Source organism: Labeo rohita, chromosome 3 (genome assembly GCF_022985175.1).
Source record: "Labeo rohita strain BAU-BD-2019 chromosome 3, IGBB_LRoh.1.0, whole genome shotgun sequence".
In the NCBI taxonomy this organism is placed as follows: Eukaryota; Metazoa; Chordata; class Actinopteri; order Cypriniformes; family Cyprinidae; genus Labeo; species Labeo rohita.
The window spans coordinates 38,027,399-38,047,627 of NC_066871.1; the positions used below are offsets into that span (position 1 = coordinate 38,027,399).

General features: G+C 41.7%; 2 protein-coding genes across 2 annotated transcripts in view; both read left to right on the forward strand.

Annotated features, from left to right (window-relative positions):
• ern1 (endoplasmic reticulum to nucleus signaling 1) overlaps positions 1-20,229 on the forward strand; it is a 39,024-nt gene that overhangs the window by 12,625 nt on the left and 6,170 nt on the right. The window contains exons 5-12 of the mRNA XM_051106588.1: positions 1-73; positions 1,218-1,340; positions 3,343-3,444; positions 8,162-8,423; positions 9,577-9,655; positions 10,376-10,541; positions 10,894-11,009; positions 12,825-13,013. Of these exons, the coding sequence (XP_050962545.1) occupies positions 1-73; positions 1,218-1,340; positions 3,343-3,444; positions 8,162-8,423; positions 9,577-9,655; positions 10,376-10,541; positions 10,894-11,009; positions 12,825-13,013 (1,110 nt within the window). The remainder of the gene's footprint in view (positions 74-1,217; positions 1,341-3,342; positions 3,445-8,161; positions 8,424-9,576; positions 9,656-10,375; positions 10,542-10,893; positions 11,010-12,824; positions 13,014-20,229) is intronic.
• Positions 15,374-20,228, forward strand: LOC127163414 (zinc finger BED domain-containing protein 5-like). The gene is made up of 2 exons (XM_051106648.1): positions 15,374-19,193; positions 19,327-20,228. The coding sequence occupies exon 1, from the start codon at positions 17,671-17,673 to the stop codon at positions 18,610-18,612; it is 942 nt and encodes a 313-aa protein (XP_050962605.1). The 5' UTR covers positions 15,374-17,670; the 3' UTR covers positions 18,613-19,193; positions 19,327-20,228.

The window sequence follows — 20,229 nt, forward strand, 5'->3', positions numbered from 1 at the left end:
AAACTGCCATTCACCATTCCTGAGCTGGTCCAGGCATCTCCCTGTCGCAGTTCTGATGGCATCTTATACACAGGTAAGAAACTGAAACTAAAGAAATCTGACCTTCTTACTCAAGTTCCGTTAAACCTATTTTCAGTTTAGTTTTGCAAGTCAAGCATCACTATTACTATGGCTTGTATTTAAGGTAGATATTCGAACAAAACCATAACCATAAATAATGAACATTGTTTTTCAGCTAGATTAGACTGTCAGCAGAGGTTAACGTTTGAGGAACTGGTTCCTTAAAAGTTCCTCGCAGCCTCCCTGTGGGTGGGTGGGTGTATGGGTGGGTTTCATGATCTCACCGCAAACACCACAAGATGTCTGTCTGTACCACCCTTTCTTAACTCTTAAAGGTGCAAATCACAAGGCACAGCTACATCTATAATGACACCCAAAGGAGAAGGCCAAACATTGATTAAATCAGCCTGCAGACAGGCCTGAAAGTTAAACAATGAAAACTAAATCCTGTTACTTAATCTCTTTAAATGAGACATCTGCATTGAAGTTCCTCTCTGCATTGTATCACAAATGTTGAATATCACAGTGTAACCCACAGGAAATAACCTAATTTCACTTAAAGCCACACATGTTTCCAAGCGTAAACATGTGGTGTGTTTGAACTGAAGTGTTGAAGTCTGTTTACACATCCTGGAGAGAACATTTACCCACGCTGCATCAGTTGTCTGTGTACTTTTGGTCCTTAAAATGATAAGGATTTGTAAATATGTAAATCATGTAAATATGCCATTATTGTGCAAAGCTAAAAAAAAAAAAAAAATAAGTTTTTCACCCCTTCCCCTCCAGCTAATTAGCTTTATACTTTAAAGGAATGTTCCAAAATCAGTATAGCTAACTTTTATGTACAGCATCTGTGACATCTGTGAAAAGATGGTAATCAAGCCATAGACAAGAATAATAATTTACACCATTTTTAAAGTGTTGTATATGTTAACATGAGACTAGTGTGATAATATGCGAAGTGCTATGAATGCTTTAACAAACATACAAGCTTCACATTTCTTTTAAACTCTCCAGAATGTCTTGTACCATACTTCCATTTTTACATGTCTGTACACACATTGTTTTGTTTTTGCTGATACTGAATTAAACTTTGAAGTGAATGCAGATCAAACATTTTACAATTGTATATGGTTTTGTTTTATGCTTGTTTGTAGGTAAAAAGCAGGATGTGTGGTATGTTGTGGATCTGCTGACTGGTGAGAAACAGCAAACACTGACCTCTTCCTATGCTGAGATGTTATGTCCATCTTCATCTCTGCTCTACCTTGGCCGCACTGGTAAGGGCAAAGACCTGTCCCAGGTTCTGACTTTAGATGAGACCATCTCTGTGTCTATATGAGCAGAAAAACCAAAAGATCACTTTAGCAGTAGTAGCGCTACTTATCAAGTTATGAAGGCTGTAGTACTGTTACTGGAGAGTAGGCATATGACGGGCTAAATTTTTACAAATCATGATAATCTGTAAAAGTTTTATCAGGACATTCTGTATTATCATGGTATTGAAAAGCATTGAAACAAATTGTATTATGCCTAATGAACATTTAAATCAGTCCACAAATAGCCTAAATTTTGATTTATACACTGCTTAACATGCAGAGTATTGCAATTAGTGTGGCAGAACGTTTATTGGTCCAAATATAAATGAAGGCTGTTATGAATAGGGAAGTAAATCTTTTAAATAAAGTGGGATAATTACAACTTCTTTATTGCATGGCTGTCTAAAATGTGTGATTTTGGTCAATTGCTTCATTTAGTAGTCAGGTATATTCAAAGCTGTCCACAACACTGTATTTTTTGTTTCACACAAAAGTAACTGGCTCATTTCAGTATTGCACATTTGACTGGATTGAAAAAAGATACCAGAGAACTTAATTTAAGTATTGATGTTAAGGTAATATTGCTGCACCCCGTCTTGCGTAACACAAACAAAGGCATGTTCATACTCATTCTCTGAATATTCATATATGCATACTATATCACAATTGCATGGGTACAAAGACAAAAATAAATGTTATTAAAAATTGACACATTTATAATGCAGAAATTCAAACTTTGCCCAAACTCCTGCATTTGTTTCCTTGTGCTGGTTTCACACTGCACGCATAAGCAGCGCATATTTTTTACAGCGCCCATGTTAACAGATTAGAGCATTCACACCGCACACAGTGGCGTTATGTTAATACTTGTTCAAAACAATCGCGTTAGCAAAGGTTTTAAGATATTTTGTATATTTTCTATTGTAAATATATCAAAACCTAATTTTTGATTACTAATATGCATTGCTAAGAACATTTTTTGCACCCTCAGATGTCAGATTTTCAAATAGTTGTATCTCGGCCAAATATTGTCCTATCCTCACAAACTATACATCAATGGGAAAGCTTATGTGTTTAGCTTTCAGATTATTTATAAATTTCAGTTTCATAAAATTGACCCATATGACTGGTTTTGTGGTCCAGGGTGATACATATGATGTGTTTAATATCATGTTTATCTCTAAGGTGGACACCCAACATAATATATGATATTTACCATCTGAATCTAACCATGTCATGTCAACAAATGAAAAAGTCAGTCATCTATTAATTATCTTGTAAATACCATATTTTTACATATTCTTTTTCATTATTGAAAAACTGTTGCTTTAATTATTTTAAACCAAACTGGGAATCATTATTTAATAATTTAGTGTTTCTCATTAGAATCAACTACATGAAAATGCCTCACTGTTATTGCTCAAACTAAAAAGGCCTGTTTACATTATTAAAACTAGAGGCATTTATCAACTTTAAGATTATATTTTATCTTGTAAACTACTTATGTACAGCATGTTATATGTACGCATGTGTGTGGGAGAACAGAGGGAAGTAACAGAGGGTTACACAGCCGCATCACAGCATGCTGTGATATCATAAATCAGAGCACATGACAAACAGTTGTCAGAGAACACCTGAAAAGCATGGGTGAATGAACGATACTCGTCTGTATTTGCAACACGCAAGCCACGGTTCAGCTGACAAATGCTGCCAATGTGAAAGCACAATGGGCGCATGCTGCTCCTGCTCTGCATATGCACAGCTTCTGCACTGTGCGTATTAATTCATGCGATATACTGTATTGCGGAATACTGACACTCATCTAACTACTGGAGTCGATACACATCTAATGCAAAGGCTTAAAGTCAAAACAACTCTAATAAAATCTAAATATCAAAGCTGTTCATTGATCTTACTAAGTATGAGTACACTTTGCTAATCTGCTAATTGTGTTGTTCCTCAGAATACACAATTACTATGTATGACACCAAGAGCAGAGAGCTGCGCTGGAACGCTACTTATTCTGACTATGCTTTCACCCTTCCGGACGATGACACCAAACACAGTGAGGCATCAGCTGCATTCATCTTTAGAAATTTGAAAACCCTTTCAATTCTCTTTCTTAGCACAACATAACATTGTTCCCTTTCGAGGAACTCGAACTGCGTCCTCTAGGGGGCGCTAGGGGGAACGCCGTCAGCGTGACCCGTGTCTGAAGTATATATACAAAACAACAACAAAGTTGGCCGGCGACAGCCTATGACGTCACTGCCGGCGCGACTCGTCGCTGCCGGCGCGTCACTACCGGTGCGACCACAGTATAAAAGGACACCGGTAGAGCAGGACGGCCTCTTCTTCGTCTTCATTGACTCTTTGTCTGGAGTGTGTAGCAAAACGGTAAGAAACCCCTTTTCTTTGGAAAAATATGGCTAGCACTAGTAAGGCGTTTAGAAAGTGCGTGGATCCGTGTCCTCGTTATTTGACACCCGATGACACGCACGATCTTTGCGTCTTTTGTTTGGGCGAGGAGCATGCACGCGACGTCCTCGAGGGGGCAGTCTGCGTGCACTGTGAGCTTTTTCCCATGAGAAAGCTCCGTTCTCGTCTGTCTCTCTTCTCGAGGGAAGAGGGACAGCCACCTGTTCCCCGTGGCTCAGGACCCTCCGCTGCTGAGGCACGGAGAAAATGAGCTCATGGGGATCCCAGGTGGACCTCGCTGACGAGCTAAAAATGGGACTTTCCCTTTCACGCGCGTCAGTCGCGGGCGAGGACGAACTGCTGGCTGACGATGATGTTGTTTCTCTTACATCATCCGATCCAGCAGCTAGTGCTCTGTTGGGTCCTTCCCAAGAAGAGCAGGAGATGTTGGAAGATGAGGAAGCTGAGGCTGAACCCTTTCTAATCTCCTGCCCTGCATACGAGGAGCTGTTGGAGGTTATGGATCGCGCCACGGTAAGGCTTGACTTGCCGTGGAAGCGAGCCAGAGAGGTGGCGCCTCGGGGTCGTCTCGATGAGCGCTATCTTTCTGATCATAACCTCCCGGCCCAGGTGAGTCTTCCATTCCTTCCCGATCTGCATACGGAGATCGAGAAGGTATGGAAGAGGCCGTTTTCCTCACGCATCCATAATTTTCCGCACTCTAATTATGCGAATATTGAGGGGATGCGTGAGCACGGCTATCAGAGGATGCCACCTGTAGAAGAGACGCTGGCCAGCTATCTCTCTGTAGGTAAGGCATCTTCCCTGAAGACTCCCTCCCTGCCATCCATTCCCCTTCAAGTAACATCTCGTTTGAATGGCAGGGCGTATGCAGCAGCAGGTCAGGCTGTGGGTGCGTTGCACACTATGGCGGTGCTTCAAGCCTACCAGGCTGACTTGCTGAAAGATCTGGATAAGGGTCAGGGTCTTTCCCCGGACGAGGTTGCTGAGCTGCGCCGCACCACGGATCTCGCTCTCCGTGCCACCAAGCAGGCCGCCACTGCCATGGGCAGGTCTATGGGGGCCATGGTGGTTACGGAGAGACATCTGTGGGTGAACTTGGCTGACCTCGGGAAGAAAGAGAGGGGCTTTCTTCTCGACGCACCAGTCTCGCCTTCCGAACTTTTTGGTACCTCCGTTGAGACGGTGGTTGAGAAGTTCAGGGAGGCGAGGGCGCGCTCAGCGGCCTTCAAAACCTTCATTCCACGAAGGTCCAGATCTGAGCCCGAACAGTATGGGGGTCCTGGCCCGTCTCGTTCTGAGGGACGAAGACAGGCCCAGAAGACTAGTGTGGCCACTCGCGCCCCTCCCCCACCTGCGGGTGGTTCCGGGAGGAAGCGTGGGTCTAGAGGAGGTAGACAGGACCTGAGGGAAGTGATCCAGACGAGACAGCGTGCTCGCCGGGGTCAGAGTAGAAGATAGCTTCTGCTTATCTTCCTTTGGGGGCTCCTGTCTCCCTCCTCTTAATTCCCCCTTCATATTAGTCTCTCCACCTGACTGAGGTTTGGTGGTACTTTTCCTGCGCACCCCTGCCGGACCTATGATGTTTTAGGTTGGCTTTTTTGTTAAAAAGCAACTTTTACTGATGGTCTGGCTCGGCCTTTCGGCCTCCTCTCAGGAACCATGGATGGGTGAGTTCGATCCATTTTTCATGTCTAACTATGAATCATATTTCTAGCTCAGTGGTCGCTCCCCTTTTTAGGGTTTCTAATAAGCGATCTCTTTGAGGTAACCAGGTGAGTGCTGTCTTCCCCTACGAAAAATGAAAGCAGGGTAGACAGCCCATTTTTTATGATTTGCTGTACTCCCCTATAACCTGGTCTCTTCTTAATCTCTCCCGACAGGTCATAGTAATGGTCTAGATGGTTTCTCAGAAGGATTTTCTGAGTCTTCTGGAGTTATGCGCAGGAACCATGGTGGGGTGAGTACGACTCATGTTTAATGTGTCTACCATGCTGTATACAATTGGGTCCTGTTTTTGTGCCTTCCTTGGTAGGTCCTCTTCGAGCACCCCCCTCTGATCTTCAATCATGGTTATGGGCTGCTTGCCTGGGTCTGCCTCCCGTTTTCGAATAGGAAGCTTTCAGGTTCCCTTTACAGCACTGAGAAAAACTAGGACTTCGGTCCTACGTCTGGGTAAGCTCTTCAGAATCTCTTTTCACAGGGAGCTCCTGGACATTTTGGATAGACACATTGACCACCGGGTTAAGACCCTCTGTCTTCATCCTGCCCTGAGGGGCTTCGGTTGCGGGGTTTCCGCCCTTCACACAGACCTCCTACCTATGCCATCTGGTGATCTAGCGGTCGCCCCTCCGAGGAGTGGGCTTGGTCACGCTATTTCACTGTTTCTCAAGTCAGAGCTGTTTCTGTGGAAACCCTCTGAGTGCTCCGAGGAGCCTTCAGCTAAGCATTCTTGGCCCTTGGTCCCAAGGCTCTGCGGGTCTTGGTAGAGCAGGGCCCGTGCTTTCCATCGAGGAGGTAAGCATAGGTCTGTGTGGGGTGAGAAGGGCTTATGCCCCTTGAGAGGTTACCCACAGAACAGCCTGAGGGCTGGGGATGTGACTGCTTTCTGTGCAGTCTTGTAGAGGTGGCTCCCCGTCATTTCTGATCCCCGTATCTCTTCCTGGGAGTGTGCGACGATGCTCTAGAGTTCGTCTTCCTTGGAGAGATCAGGTGTCCCTCCCATGTCTCGGGAGTGGAACCCGGTCTCGATACACTACCTTTCCTTGGTACGTATATCAGCTTCAGGGCAGTATTATTAGACAGTTAGCTGCGGCTACTGCATAGGGTGCTCCCCTCCCATCGAGGGTTTACCTGAGCACTGCCCCATTGGGCAACTGAGGTTCACCCTTACTGCCTTCCCCAGGCCAAAGGGAACTTTCGCGGGTCAGATCTCATCCAAGGCTTCTGTACAGGGCACGGTGATGCTCCCCTTTCTACGGAAAGGGTCTCTGAGCTCGTCCCCCTGGGGGGATCAGTGGCTCCTCCTGTCCATGGGAGTAGAAGCCTGTCGCGATACACTGCCTTGTCCTGTGTGGCTAAGTGTATCGGCTCTTGGCAGTTTTAGTGGATAGATAGCCGCGGCCTCTATCTGCTTGGCATCTTTGTGCTCCCCTCTCCTTGAGGGTTTTGCTTTGAGCTTTGCCTAATTGGGCGGCTAGATGCGCCCTACTGCCTTCCCCTTAGAGCCTTGTTAAGCCGGCAGTGCTCCCCTCACCCTGAGGGTCTTCTTATTCCACCGTTTCTCAACGGTACGTCTAAAAATAGGCCCACATGTTTGTGGGCGCTTTCTCAAATCCATGTATATGGTAAGTGCACACGTTAACCTTTGGGCACTTTTCTAAAATCCACGCTGTGGTATGGAAGGCACCGGTGTTCTGCGTCCATTCTAAAATCCTTTATGGTAGGGATTCACGCGCTATTGCCCGTACCCTTTCTCGAGGTGGTCTAAAACCCGGTCGTCTCGGGTCCATCTCCAGAGCTTCTGCCAGGCTAAAAGAACGGTTTTTACGCGCCCTAGTTCCGGTGCGCATTTTATGCTCGCTCAACCGGGTTGAGCAGGGAGTTACCACTTGCGTTCTGTGTACGACTTCTGAGGGAGTCGTGCAGGGCTGCAGTAGCCCCTGTGTGACAGGCCAACCTGGGTATCCTAGGCTTCTGGCCGTATCCCCTTAAAGGAATACTTTGTTTCCAAGCTTGGGCTCTACCGGGCCGATATCTGCCCTACAGGTAAGTTGGGTATGCAGCCTAAGCTCTGGCCGTAGGGGATATGTCACTGACAGCCATCACTTTATCCTAGGGGCGACTCCCTTAAGGCCTAGGGAGTTGGTACTTAGTGCCTGTCTCTCCGGAAGTCAGGCACTCCCCTCAGCATGGCAGCGTGGGTATAACCGTTCCCCCTAGCGCCCCCTAGAGGACGCAGTTCGAGTTCCTCGAAAGGGAACGTCTCAGGTTACGTATGTAACCTTGGTTCCCTGAGAAGGGAACGAGACACTGCGTCCTCTAGGCTCGGGGCCATGCTTCGGGATGTGAGCTTCAGACGAAGAAGCGGCCGTCCTGCTCTACCGGTGTCCTTTTATACTGTGGTCGCACCGGTAGTGACGCGCCGGCAGCGACGAGTCGCGCCGGCAGTGACGTCATAGGCTGTCGCCGGCCAACTTTGTTGTTGTTTTGTATATATACTTCAGACACGGGTCACGCTGACGGCGTTCCCCCTAGCGCCCCCTAGAGGACGCAGTGTCTCGTTCCCTTCTCAGGGAACCAAGGTTACATACGTAACCTGAGACGTTCCCTGTGTTTGACAGATATGGCCCACTTCGTGTCCAATGGAGATGGCCTAGTGGTGACTGTGGATAGTGAGTCCGGAGATGTGCAGTGGGTTCAAAACTACAACTCCCCAGTGGTAGCGATCTACATCTGGCAGCGTGAGGGCCTGCGCAAAGTCCCGCACACCAATGTTGCAGTAGAAACATTGCGTTATCTCACTTTCATGTCAGGAGAGGTGGGGCGCATTACACAGTGGAAGTATCCATTTCCTCGGGAGAAGAAAACCAAAGATAAACTGATGTAAGCAGCCCTTCTAACAAGACAAAGTACTGATGAAGTGTTTTTTTTGTTTTTGTTATTTGTTTTGTTTTGATAATGCAGATAAATTGAGAAAAATGCACATTTAAATGCAGGTTGTGATACTGTATTTTCGTTTATTTCCCTAAAAATATTATTATCCTTAGTAACAGTATGGGTCATCATGTAATTTCCAGCATCACATATTAGCCAGTTTCTTGCTGAATTGCTGCCTCTTGATTTTCTTTTATATTTACATGGCGAAACCACATTTTACTCTCATTTAGCACTTGGCGAGCTTTTGGGCCCTGTGTTCATAATTGAACTTGCTTGTTGCATCTCCAATATGTAAGCCACATCCTGTCTGTTTTTGTGAAGTGTGGGGAAGAACTGTTTCTAGAAATTTAAAGATGCGTAGCCTGCATTTTCAGTATAGATTCAATACTTAAATGCCTTTGAGTAGAGATGCTGATGATATACTGATACTCACTGGACGGAACTAGTCATTTAGATGCACAGTTAATAGAATTTCAAAACCCTGATGAAAAAGGCTCAGTAAACTGTCGAAGAGATGCAATACTCTAACATATTTTTCATTATAGAGGCTGTTTGCTGTGACTTTTGTTAATTTTCCAAGTTTAATTAAAGATTAGCTCTATGTGCAAGATATGTGTTTCTAGTACATAAAATAATTCTGACTCATTCCTCAGTTTGCAAAAACAAAAATTGTGCATACAGTCTTGCACTTACATTGAAAGTGCATGGGCCAAGACATTCTGGAGAGTTGAAAAGAAATGAAGCTTGTATGTTTGTTAAACCTTTCTAAACTGATCAAAAAAAGACACTGGTATCAGATTGGCATCAGTATCTCAAGGTTGCAGTATTTGTATTTGTACCAGGAAAAAAAAGAGTGGTACGTAGTTATGCTCATTACTTTATGAATTTCATTAACTGGGGTGAGATCAAATTCCACCCATTACTTTAGATCTCTTTGTTGGAGTGTAGTTGTCTTTATTCATCCAGAAAGTCTTTTGGGTACAAAATTAGCCTTTGTATAAAAATTAGAAGTTCTGTGACTGGATGTTTACAGTCAAAGTATGTAACTTTGGAAAAGAAAATATGAATAATTTGCTTTTTCTGGCTGGTATTCTGACAGGTCCACATTGTATGTTGGTAAACACTCCAGTGGCCTGTATGCATCTCCTTCCTTGGTGCATGATGGAGTTACAGTTGTGGTGAGTGATGTTGAAAACCTTAAAATATTTTTCCTCATACTTTTATAGAACTATGTGGTTAGATCAGCCTTTGTGCATACCGGACTCACCTGGCCCTGCCCAATTAGCTTTCCCCAAATAAATTAGAGTGGCTCTGGCAAACTCACACTTAGCCAGATCCACTATAAGATTGGCCTCTACCAAGCATGTGAGAAGAGCATGTATACAACATAAATGTACTTTCCAACTTCCAAGTCTCACTATAAATAATCACGTCATCGAGATGCACAGCCCGATTGATCAGGCGCTGGAAGGTTGCCTTGTATTTTCATAATTTTGTTTTGCCTATCAAATACTGATTGACATTCCTAAAAAGGCTACAAAATAATACAAACATTTTTTACAAATTAATTACAATTTTTAATAATTAATCATAATTGGAGTAAAAACTTTTCTTTTGAAAATGGCATAAATGGTGTTCAAAACCATGTACATGAATTTTTCTTTTTCTTAATCATGGACTTTAAAAGAATATAATTTTCAGATTGTTATGCAATGTCTTCGTGTTTTTAAGTTGGAGATAAAGTCAGAGTATCCCACATCTGACTTAAAAATATTTACAGGGCTGCAGTAAAATGTTTTTTATTTTTATTAGCACCCAGCACTGTATGGGAAAGGATGGATTGCTGTTTAAGTGCATGCATGCTCATGACCAAGTGTGTGCACATGTGTGTATTTCAGCCTCGTGGCAGAACTTTTCCCATGCTGGAGGGCCCCAATAACCAGGAGTCAAGCATGGAAGATGATCAAGAGTGTGTGATCACTCCCAGTACTACAGTGAAGTTCAGTGCAGCACTGAAAGAGAGAAACCGCATCAACTTCATGAGGAATTCACTGCTACTGATAGGTACCGCTTACTGCACACTCAAATACCTGTAATCAGAGCTGTGGGAATCATGCAAATATGAGCCACTCTTGCCCACTAGTGGAGACATTCTTATAGCAGTTCTAAAATGTCTCCACTCCATTCCCAGCTTTAAGACACCAAACAAATGTTAGTGATAAAGTCACAACGTGCCTTTTTAGAGAAATGTGGTATTGTAGAAAGTTGTGAATTGCGAGTGATCTGTTTGCTGAAAATATAAAATTTATGTTCCTAATTATTGCGTAATTGTCATTGTTAACCCACTACAGTATGTTGCCTCACTTTTAATAAGAAATGAACACTTTGCTTCAGCAGTAGTGTTTCTCTTGTGCAGGTCACCACGAGACACCGCCTGATGCTCATACTAAAATTTTGGAGAAATTTCCAGAGAGCATTCCTCGTCAGCATATCAACGTCATTCCTCCTGCCACAGAGAAGACCATGGAAGAGGTGAAAAACTTATCCACACATGACACCTGACTGCAGCGCTACTGAATGTGTTAACTTACTTATGTAATAGCTATAAAAAGTTTGGTACGTGTAAAACCATGGAGAAGATAGTAAATAATACCAATGTCAAAAGTCAGATCACCAAATAAGTGGTTTTCACTTACCTCACAATGAGGTTTTAGAAGAGAAAGGAGCCATATGTCTGTGATGGTTTAATTAAAAAGAACTTGTGAATAGGCATGATACCACGTGGACATACAGTGATCAATAAAAACATTAAAACCACCTGCCAGATGTTGTATAGGTCCCCCCTGTGCTGCTAAAACAGCTATAATGCATTGAGGCATAGCCTCAGCAAGATTTCTTAATGCGTCCTGTGGTTTCTGGCACCAAGACTTTAGCAGCAGATCCTCTAATTTCTGCAGATTGTTAGGTTGGGCCTCCATGGATGGAATTTGTTGGTCCAGCACATCCCACAGATGCTCAGTTGAATTGAGATCTGGGGAATTTGGAGGCCAAGGCCACACCTTGAACACTTTGTCATGTTCCTGAAACCATTCCTCAACAATTTTTGCACTGTGGCAGAGTGCATTGTTCTGCTGATAGAGGCCACTTACCAGTTAATCTAGCCATCACTTTTTGGCTCTTTTCAGAGTCACTCAGATCTTTTCCCTTGCCTATTTTTTCTGCTTTAAACACATGAAATTTAAGAAAGAGCTGTTCACTTGCTGCATACTATATTCAACCATTTGACAGGGGCCATTGTAATGATACAATCTATCTGTATCTTTTTTGTGAAACAGGGACTTAAAGTGTTACAATGTTGCATTTTCTTCTTTGTTTGGTTTGCTTTCACAGCATTTCAAAGTGTATCAAAAGTGTTTTCGCAAGTGACATGTAAGTAAATCTGGCCAGAGCTGTGGAACTGTGAAAATGTTCCATATAGCGTCATCATTCAAGAAATTAGCTTCATAGCCTTATTGAGATTAGAGCCTGTTTTGAGATTTTTTTTTTTTTTTTTTTTTTTTTTTTTTTTTTTTTTTTTTTTTTTAAAAAATAAAAATAAATGAAGGGTTGCAGAAATGAGTACACCCTTAATCATATTCAACAAACGTCTAATATTCTAGTACTTAATATGTCATCCATAATTTTAGGTATATTATTGTCAAATGCTCCTAAAGAATGACCTCCTTCAATGCCCTGATCTTTAATGAGTAGCAGTGCTTGAAGTGGGCAGGTACGCACCAATACGGTATTTTAGCGTACGCAGAGTCAATGAGTCATGCTGATGGGGTGTGGAGTACTGGCACTTTTTTTTTGTTTTTTTTTTCTCTCCACTTCAAGCACTGATGGGGAGTATTGCTCAACTTATCTCTACAAAATCAAGCACAGGTGTTAAAAAGTGTTAAACAGGTGTACATTGTACATTTTTTTTTTTACTTTGGGAGAATGTATGTAGTTAGGATTAGGGCTGAAAATGTGCAGGGAATGTTGAGAGGCTGGCATCAAGTTTTTGTATTGCTTCACACATTGGTGTGTGAATTCAAAATGACATCATTGATAAAGTATCCGACTAACCCTTGAATTTTTAGTAAAAGGTGAAGAAACCAAAATGTCAATATTGTAGCACTTGCTTGACTGTAAAACCTAAACCATGTAAGATGGACCTAAAAAAATGCTATACTATTTTTTTTCATAAGTACAATTACACTTATCATGTTGTACAGGTCTTACCTTTTTTTCATTAGTTGAATTTTATTGTTTATCTGCATTTGGCCTTATTGTCATATCAAAGTGTGTTCTGCTTTGTTCCAGAAAGTAAATGAGAGTGGAATGGAAGACAACAGTCCTCTGCCTCCACCAGTGTCATCCCTGCAGGAGAAAACTGGCCGTGTCCCACGTGTGGAGACTCCAGTGGACTCCATGCTGAAGGACATGGCCACCATCATCTTCTGCACTTTCCTTCTGGCCGGCTGGGTGGCCTTCATCATCACCTATCCCAAGGTAAACAAATCTAAATTTGTTCATTGAGGTGAGTTTTACCCCTTGCCATCACTCTTAAGACTGGAATGATTTTCCAAGCTAAATGCTTAGACTAACTAAATGCTAAATTATCTTGCCAACAGCCCATCAGTACCATGTCATGATGAAGTAATATTGTGTGTTGTGCAGAATCAATTTATTTATTTGAGAGCTGCAACAAATCATAGTTATCTTGATTACAAAAAATTCCAGTAGGAAGTGTCATTACAGTAATAATGTAACAAAAAAATGTGCAAAAAAAAGTGAAGGTCCAGCAATAGATTCATAAGGACGGTTAGATGCTCTGTTGCAAAAAATGTATTTCTGTTTGTGCGTCATTAAATCGAGCCACTAACGAACCAGTCAACTTCACATTTCAGTTGTGAATTTTATACAGAGAACAAGCGAAAAACACTCCCTTCAAAGTAGCATTACTCCCTTTATTAGAGTAGAAAATAGCTTTTTATTTTTAAATTCTAACAACGTTGATTTTAAAAAAAAAAACTACTAATATTATAAGCACACCTAAAGAAACCGTAGGAAAATGTAAAAAAACAAAAAAAACAATGCAGCTTATGACCCATATGACAATATTGACAATATTTCAAATAATATTTTTTTATCTAGCTCCCTACAGTTAAGATAGTCAAGCAGTTAGTGAAAAATCTAAAATCCATGACTTGACTTATGCTCCATACAAATGCAGTTTCTAGTTTTTAGATGGATCATGTTCATGCACTTAGTCATTTATCTTAGAAAAAGTCAAAATAAAAACACATTTTTATTTATTTATTTATTTATTTATTATTAGTTAGGTAAACATGTGTCATGCAAGTTACATAATCATTTTGAAAATATCTGGCATTTCTGGCTACAGAATCACCAGGAACCTTTTGCTAGCTGTATTGAAATAAACTATGAACTAACCACTGCATTTATGTTTTGGGGTGAAAAGTGTCATTTGCATGAAGGAAGTACACCCTCTAAAGTAGGCAAAATATTCTTGTCAAATCATCATTACTTTTTAGTAGTCTTCTGTGGGGATACCAGTTGTGCATTGTACCAGTCACACTGAAACACTTCAGATGATTCCAAACATGAAAATAACTTGAATTCAAATACAACATTATATCAAGCAGCCATATTACCCTGCAGCCCAAGACTGGTTGCCCACTGAAGCTAAGCAGGGTTGAGCCTTGTCAGTACCTGGATGGGAGACCTACTGGGAAAACTAGGTTGCTGCTGAAAGAGGTGTTAGTGAGGCCAGAAGGGAGTGCTCACCCTGTGGTCTGTGTGGGTCCTAATGCTCCAATGTAGTGACAGGGACACTATACTGTCAAAGAGCACAGTTCTTTGGATGAGATGTTTAACCGAGGTCCTGACTCTCTGTGGTCATTAAAAATCCCAGGATGTCGTTTGAAAAAGAGTAGGGGTGTAACCCCGGCATTCTGGCCAAATTTGCCCATTGGCCTCTGACCATCATGGCCTCCTAATCATCCCCATATTCTGTTTGGCTTCATCACTCACATCTCCTCCCCACCAATAAGCTGGTGTGTGGTGGGCGTTCTGGCGCAATATGGCTGCTGTCGCATCATCCAGGTGGATGGTGCGGACTGGCGGTGGCTGAGGAGATTCCCCCTTCTATGTAAAGTGCCCAGAAAAGCACTATATAAATGTAAGGAATTATTAGGGCCCGAGCCCTGAAAGGGGCGAGAGCCCTATTGTTTTTCTTAGGATTTTTTATTATTAGGGCCCGAGCCCTAAAAGAGCGAAGGCCCTATTGTTTTCCTTAGGATTTTTTATTATTATTATTAGGGCCCGAGCACCGGTGGTGCGAGGACCCTATTGGAATTGCTCTGTTTATTATTATTATTATTATTATTATTAGGGCCCGAGCACCGGTGGTGCGAGGACCCTATTGGAATTGCTCCATTTATTATTATTAGGGCCCGAGCACTGCAGTGCGAGGACCCTATTGGAATTGCTCTGTTTATTTAGGGCCCGAGCACTGCAGTGCGAGGACCCTATTGGAATTGCTCTGTTTATTATTATTAGGGCCCGAGCACTGCAGTGCGAGGACCCTATTGGGGACTCCGTATTAGGGCCCGAGCACCGGTGGTGCGAGGACCCTCTTGGAATTGCTCCGTTTATTATTATTATTATTATTAGGGCCCGAGCCCTGAAAGGGGCGAGAGCCCTATTGTTTTTCTTAGGATTTTTTATTATTAGGGCCCGAGCCCTAAAAGGGCGAAGGCCCTATTGTTTTCCTTAGGATTTTTTGTTATTCTTCTTCTTCTTATTATTATTATTATTATTTTTTGTCAAGGTTTTGGGGGGGTTTTGAGGCCCTTAATATGCTCAAAAACTCTTGAAAATTGGCACACACCTTGGAATCTGTGGCCATTAGGGCCGGGCAGAAACTGGTACATGGACGTGGCATGGGGACTCTACAGCGCCCCCTGGAATTTGGAGGGTCATATATCACACAAACTTGCACTTACACAAATGAAACTCAGTACACATATAGAACTCATCAAGTTGAACAACTTTCACACTCTATGTCATTAGCTAATCCCAACAGGAAGTTGGTTATTCTGGATTTTGTCAAAAACGCATGCTCTGGAATTTGATATACTAGTCCTAGGTTTTTTACCCAATTGCCACCAAACTCGGTCAACCTGATCTCAAGACATTGGGGATGAAAAATTGTGAGGGGATTTTTGATATCTCGAACGGTTTGGCCGTGGCGAGGCGACGAAATTATGGCAAGAAATGAGAAACAGGAAATGGCTAAGAACTACTGCACACATTTTCTGATTCTGATGAAACTTCAGGAGTTTGTTCATTCTGTGATGCCAATCACATAGATGTGACTATCAGGAGACAAAGTTATAGCGCCACCAACTGGCAGCAGGTAGTGTGTCGTTTTCAAAATGCTTTTAAATCAGCCTCTTAATTTTACTCAATTTGCTTCAGACTTCATCAGAATAATGTCAAAACACGGCCGATGACAATCTGTAAAGGGATCGTGGATACATTAAATGCTGTTGCCATGGCAATGTGTCAAACTTTAACATTTGTTTCCTGTTTTTTTGGGCCACTTAATAAGCTTAGATTTTCATGAAACTCAACACAAACATCAGTATTAATGATAGTTAGACACTAGCAAAGGCTCATAAATGGGCGTGGAGGAGGCGCTCTATAGCGCCACCTTTTGCCAAAAGTTGGGGGGTTAGTTTTAGCTACAGACACCAACATTGGTATGTATATTGGTCTCATTAAGCCAGATAACTTTCTAATTTACACCCATTAGCTGCAACCAACTGGAAGTCTGCTATTTTGATTTGAATGAGGATTTTTGGAAAAATCAGGCTATAAACAAATTAATACTCCTCCAAGCAGGAATAAGTAGTCCACACCAAACTTTGTCAACATGATGCCAACATACTGAAGATGTTAAATTGCGAGCGGATTTGGAATATCTTGAACGGTTGATTTATAGTGATTGTTTTTAAATTAGCAGAAAAAACATAACCGTAATATTAAAATGCAGCATCCAAACACTTTTAAAAAAAATTCATACGTAGAACTAATCATTCTGAGAAATAAATGCTTAGTTCCATCGATATAAAATAATCAACAAAAAATAGAAAATTAAAAAACTATTAAACATCTGCTCTCACTCTAACTCTGTGTCGGGGGATGGGCTTAAGTCTGTGTATGTGTGTGTGTAAGTGTGATTGGGGGTAGCTGAGTGGCTGTGTGTGTGTGTGTGTGAGAGAGAGAGAGAGAGAGAGACTGAGAGAGACAGAGTGCCTTTAAAGTGCATTATCCTAACTCTTCACAACTTTTTACATATGAAAAACAAGTCATTCTAAGGAAATGTGTTTATCACGTTTTCAGAGGCTGCAAAAACATTTGAAATATCACACTTGTAAACTAGCTGATGAAGACTGTAATACCAAGGATGAACACAAGATGACCTCATAGGATAAGGAATCTTTTCAATTCTAATCCTATCTCATCCTCATTGTGTCAGAATGACTTAAAAGCATTTTGATTTTAACCCTTTAATTGCTGTGACACTTCAATCCAAACTGGTACAGGGATACTGTTAATGCATGTGCCCGCTGGGCACCGTTTTTCTGATGGCACCAGGGTTGCGGATGCACTGGCGGCAAGGGCCCGTCATCGCTGCTTGCATCTATATTTATTATTATTATTATTATTATTATTATTATTATTGTACATAAAACGTACAACTATATTGAGTGAATTAAGTGAAGGGAAGGATGGGTTAAGGCAGTGTTTCTTAAAGTGTGGGGCGCGCCCCTCTGGTGGGGAACAGAGACGTGACAAGTGGGGCGCGAAATACAGGGGGACTTTTTTGTTTATTCATTTATTTTTTTTTTATTTGTGTTATTAAATTTATTAATTCATTTATTTAATTACCATACACCCAAAACAAAACAAAGACACATTTAAACGTAATTCTAAATTAAAACAACATCAGCGAACGAATGGCACTGAAAATGTCACGTGGAACCACAGTACTTTACGACAGTGATTTTACGTCGGAGTAATTGAAGCGGAATGATTAAATGTGGAGAGGCGGTACACAGTTGCAGGTATAATTAAAATGGATAGGTTTGTTACGCGGAACGAAAAGAAAACTGGAGATTCGGCGCCGGCAGAGAAAACCAAGACAGACAGTAGACCTAATCATCAAAAAGGCCAACCAAAAAGAAAATATGATGAGGCATATCTTGCTCTTGGATTTACAGCTGGTGTGGTGGGGGCAGATGAGAGACCTGTATGTGTTCTGTGTCTCAAAACTTTAGCTGCAGACAGCATGAGACCCAACAAATTAAGACAGCATTTAGAGACAAAACATCCCAAACACATGAATAAACCGCTTGACTTCTTCCAAAGAAAACTCTCGGAATATCGTCAACAGGAAAGTCGAATGGTAAAATCTACCTCAGTTAATAAAAATGCACAGATGGCTTCTTTCAAAGTTGCGTACAGGATTGCCCATTGCAAGAAACCACACACGATAGCTGAGCAGCTCATTCTCCCCGCTGCTCTTGACATGGTGTCAGTTATGCTGGATGAGACGAGTGCTGCCAAATTGAAAACTATACCCCTGTCAAACGATACCGTTGCAAAACGTATATGCGACATTTCAAATGATCTCGAGGACCAACTCGTGGAAAAACTAAGAGACACACGATTTGCACTGCAAGTAGACGAGGCTACTGTCAGCAATCAAGATTGTTTGTTTATTTCATATGTCCGTTTTGTATGCTCTGAGTCACTGAGAGAGGATTTGCTGTTTTGCAAGTATGTCCAAACCAGGGCGACGGCTGATGAACTCTTTAAGATTCTTGACAGTTATCTCACAGAACATGGTCTGAAATGGGAAAACTGTATAGGCTTTTGTTCTGACGGTGCTCAGACGATGGCAGGAAAAAGAAAAGGACTGCAAGCACTTATAAAAAGGGTCGCCCCAGAAGCGCAATGGACACACTGTGTTTCACAGGGAAGCTCTGGCATCAAAGCATCTCAGCCCCGAACTTAACGACGTCTTGACTGTCGTTGTGAGCGCAGTCAATTTCATCAAAACCCGGCCCCTGAAAGCGCGACTGTTCTCCGCACTTTGTGAAGAGATGGGAGCTGATCATACAGCCGTGTTATTTCACAGCGATGCAAGGTGGCTGTCCCGTGGCAAAGTGTTGTCGCGAGTTTTTGAGCTTAGAGCGGAGATTCTGGCTTTCTTGGAAGCGGAACGTGTGTATGACATTTCAGGCAAGTTCAGGGATGAACAATTTCTAATGAAACTGGCCTATCTTAGCGATCTATTTGGAAAGCTAAACGAATTAAATCTTCAGCTTCAAGGCAAAGACAAGCACCTACCTCACCTAGCAGACAAGATCACTGCATTTATCCGAAAGCTTGATGTATGGGGCAGGCACCTTGATGAAGGAAATACTGCTGCCTTTGAGAATCTGCATGAAATTTCTGAAACCAGTACCTCCGGAGCCACCACAGTGATCCCTTGTATCAAACTGCACATCTCTACATTGACACAATTGTTTCAAAAATACTTTCCAAACAACAGCATGCAGTATGACTGGATTATCGATCCATTTAATACACCAGGTTTGTATTTGAGTTTTATTTACTTTTTTTTTTTTGTTGTTTTTAATTATGACTTTTTATTATAGTTATATATTGTACACTTATTTATAATATACTGTTTAATATATTGCTGTCAAACTCATTCTATCTGCAGCACCTGCAGATTTCAGCTCTGCAGAAGAGGACCAATACTTGAGATGACGAGTGACTCCACTTTTAGGCTGAGGTTTCCAGCTCAGACACTGAGTGAATTCTGGCTTGGAGTGGAGAAAGAGTATCCACTCATTGGGCAGAGGAGTCTGGCCATTCTTCTTTTTGCTACATCCTACCTTTGCGAGATCGGATTTTCAACTGTTGCTTCACTGAAAACAAAATACAGATCTCATCTTAGAATTGAGCATGACTTGAGAGTGGCAGTATCAAGCCTTCAACCTCGTTTTGAAAACATGTGTGCTACAAAACAGGCTCATTGCAGCCACTAAAATAGTAAAAAAAAAAATAAATAATAAAGTAATATAATATATAAAATATAAAGAAAACACAACACTTTTATTTTCTTTGTTTCTAAATTGAGTTTATCAGAGGTAAAATGCAAACATAAATGCATTATTATTATAGTTATATATGTTTGAACAAAATGTTATTTCATGCAAAGTGATAATATATTTGTACTTTTATTAGATGTTTTATTTAGGTTCCATGTGTGAAAGATTTTAATGCTGTTATATGAAGTTACGGTTTTAAAATGTAATGTTATTTCAATAAATTTGAACAGTTAAACTTAAAGCCCAGTTTATTACAATTTTGTTGGGGATGATTTGGGACAGGTGGGGCTTACAACCCTTCCATACCTCCAAAGTGGGGAATGACAGAAAAAGTTTAGGAAACACTGGGTTAAGGGAAAGAAGTGGGGGAGAAGGAACAAATGTGAAGGAAAGACAGGACAGAAAAGATCTTTACCATGTCATCACTTAGTTTTTTGTTAAATGATCATGGTTATTGGTAGAGAAGCTTCTGTTTGGTCAGCTCTGAGAGTATTATGGTGTGTTGTGTTCTG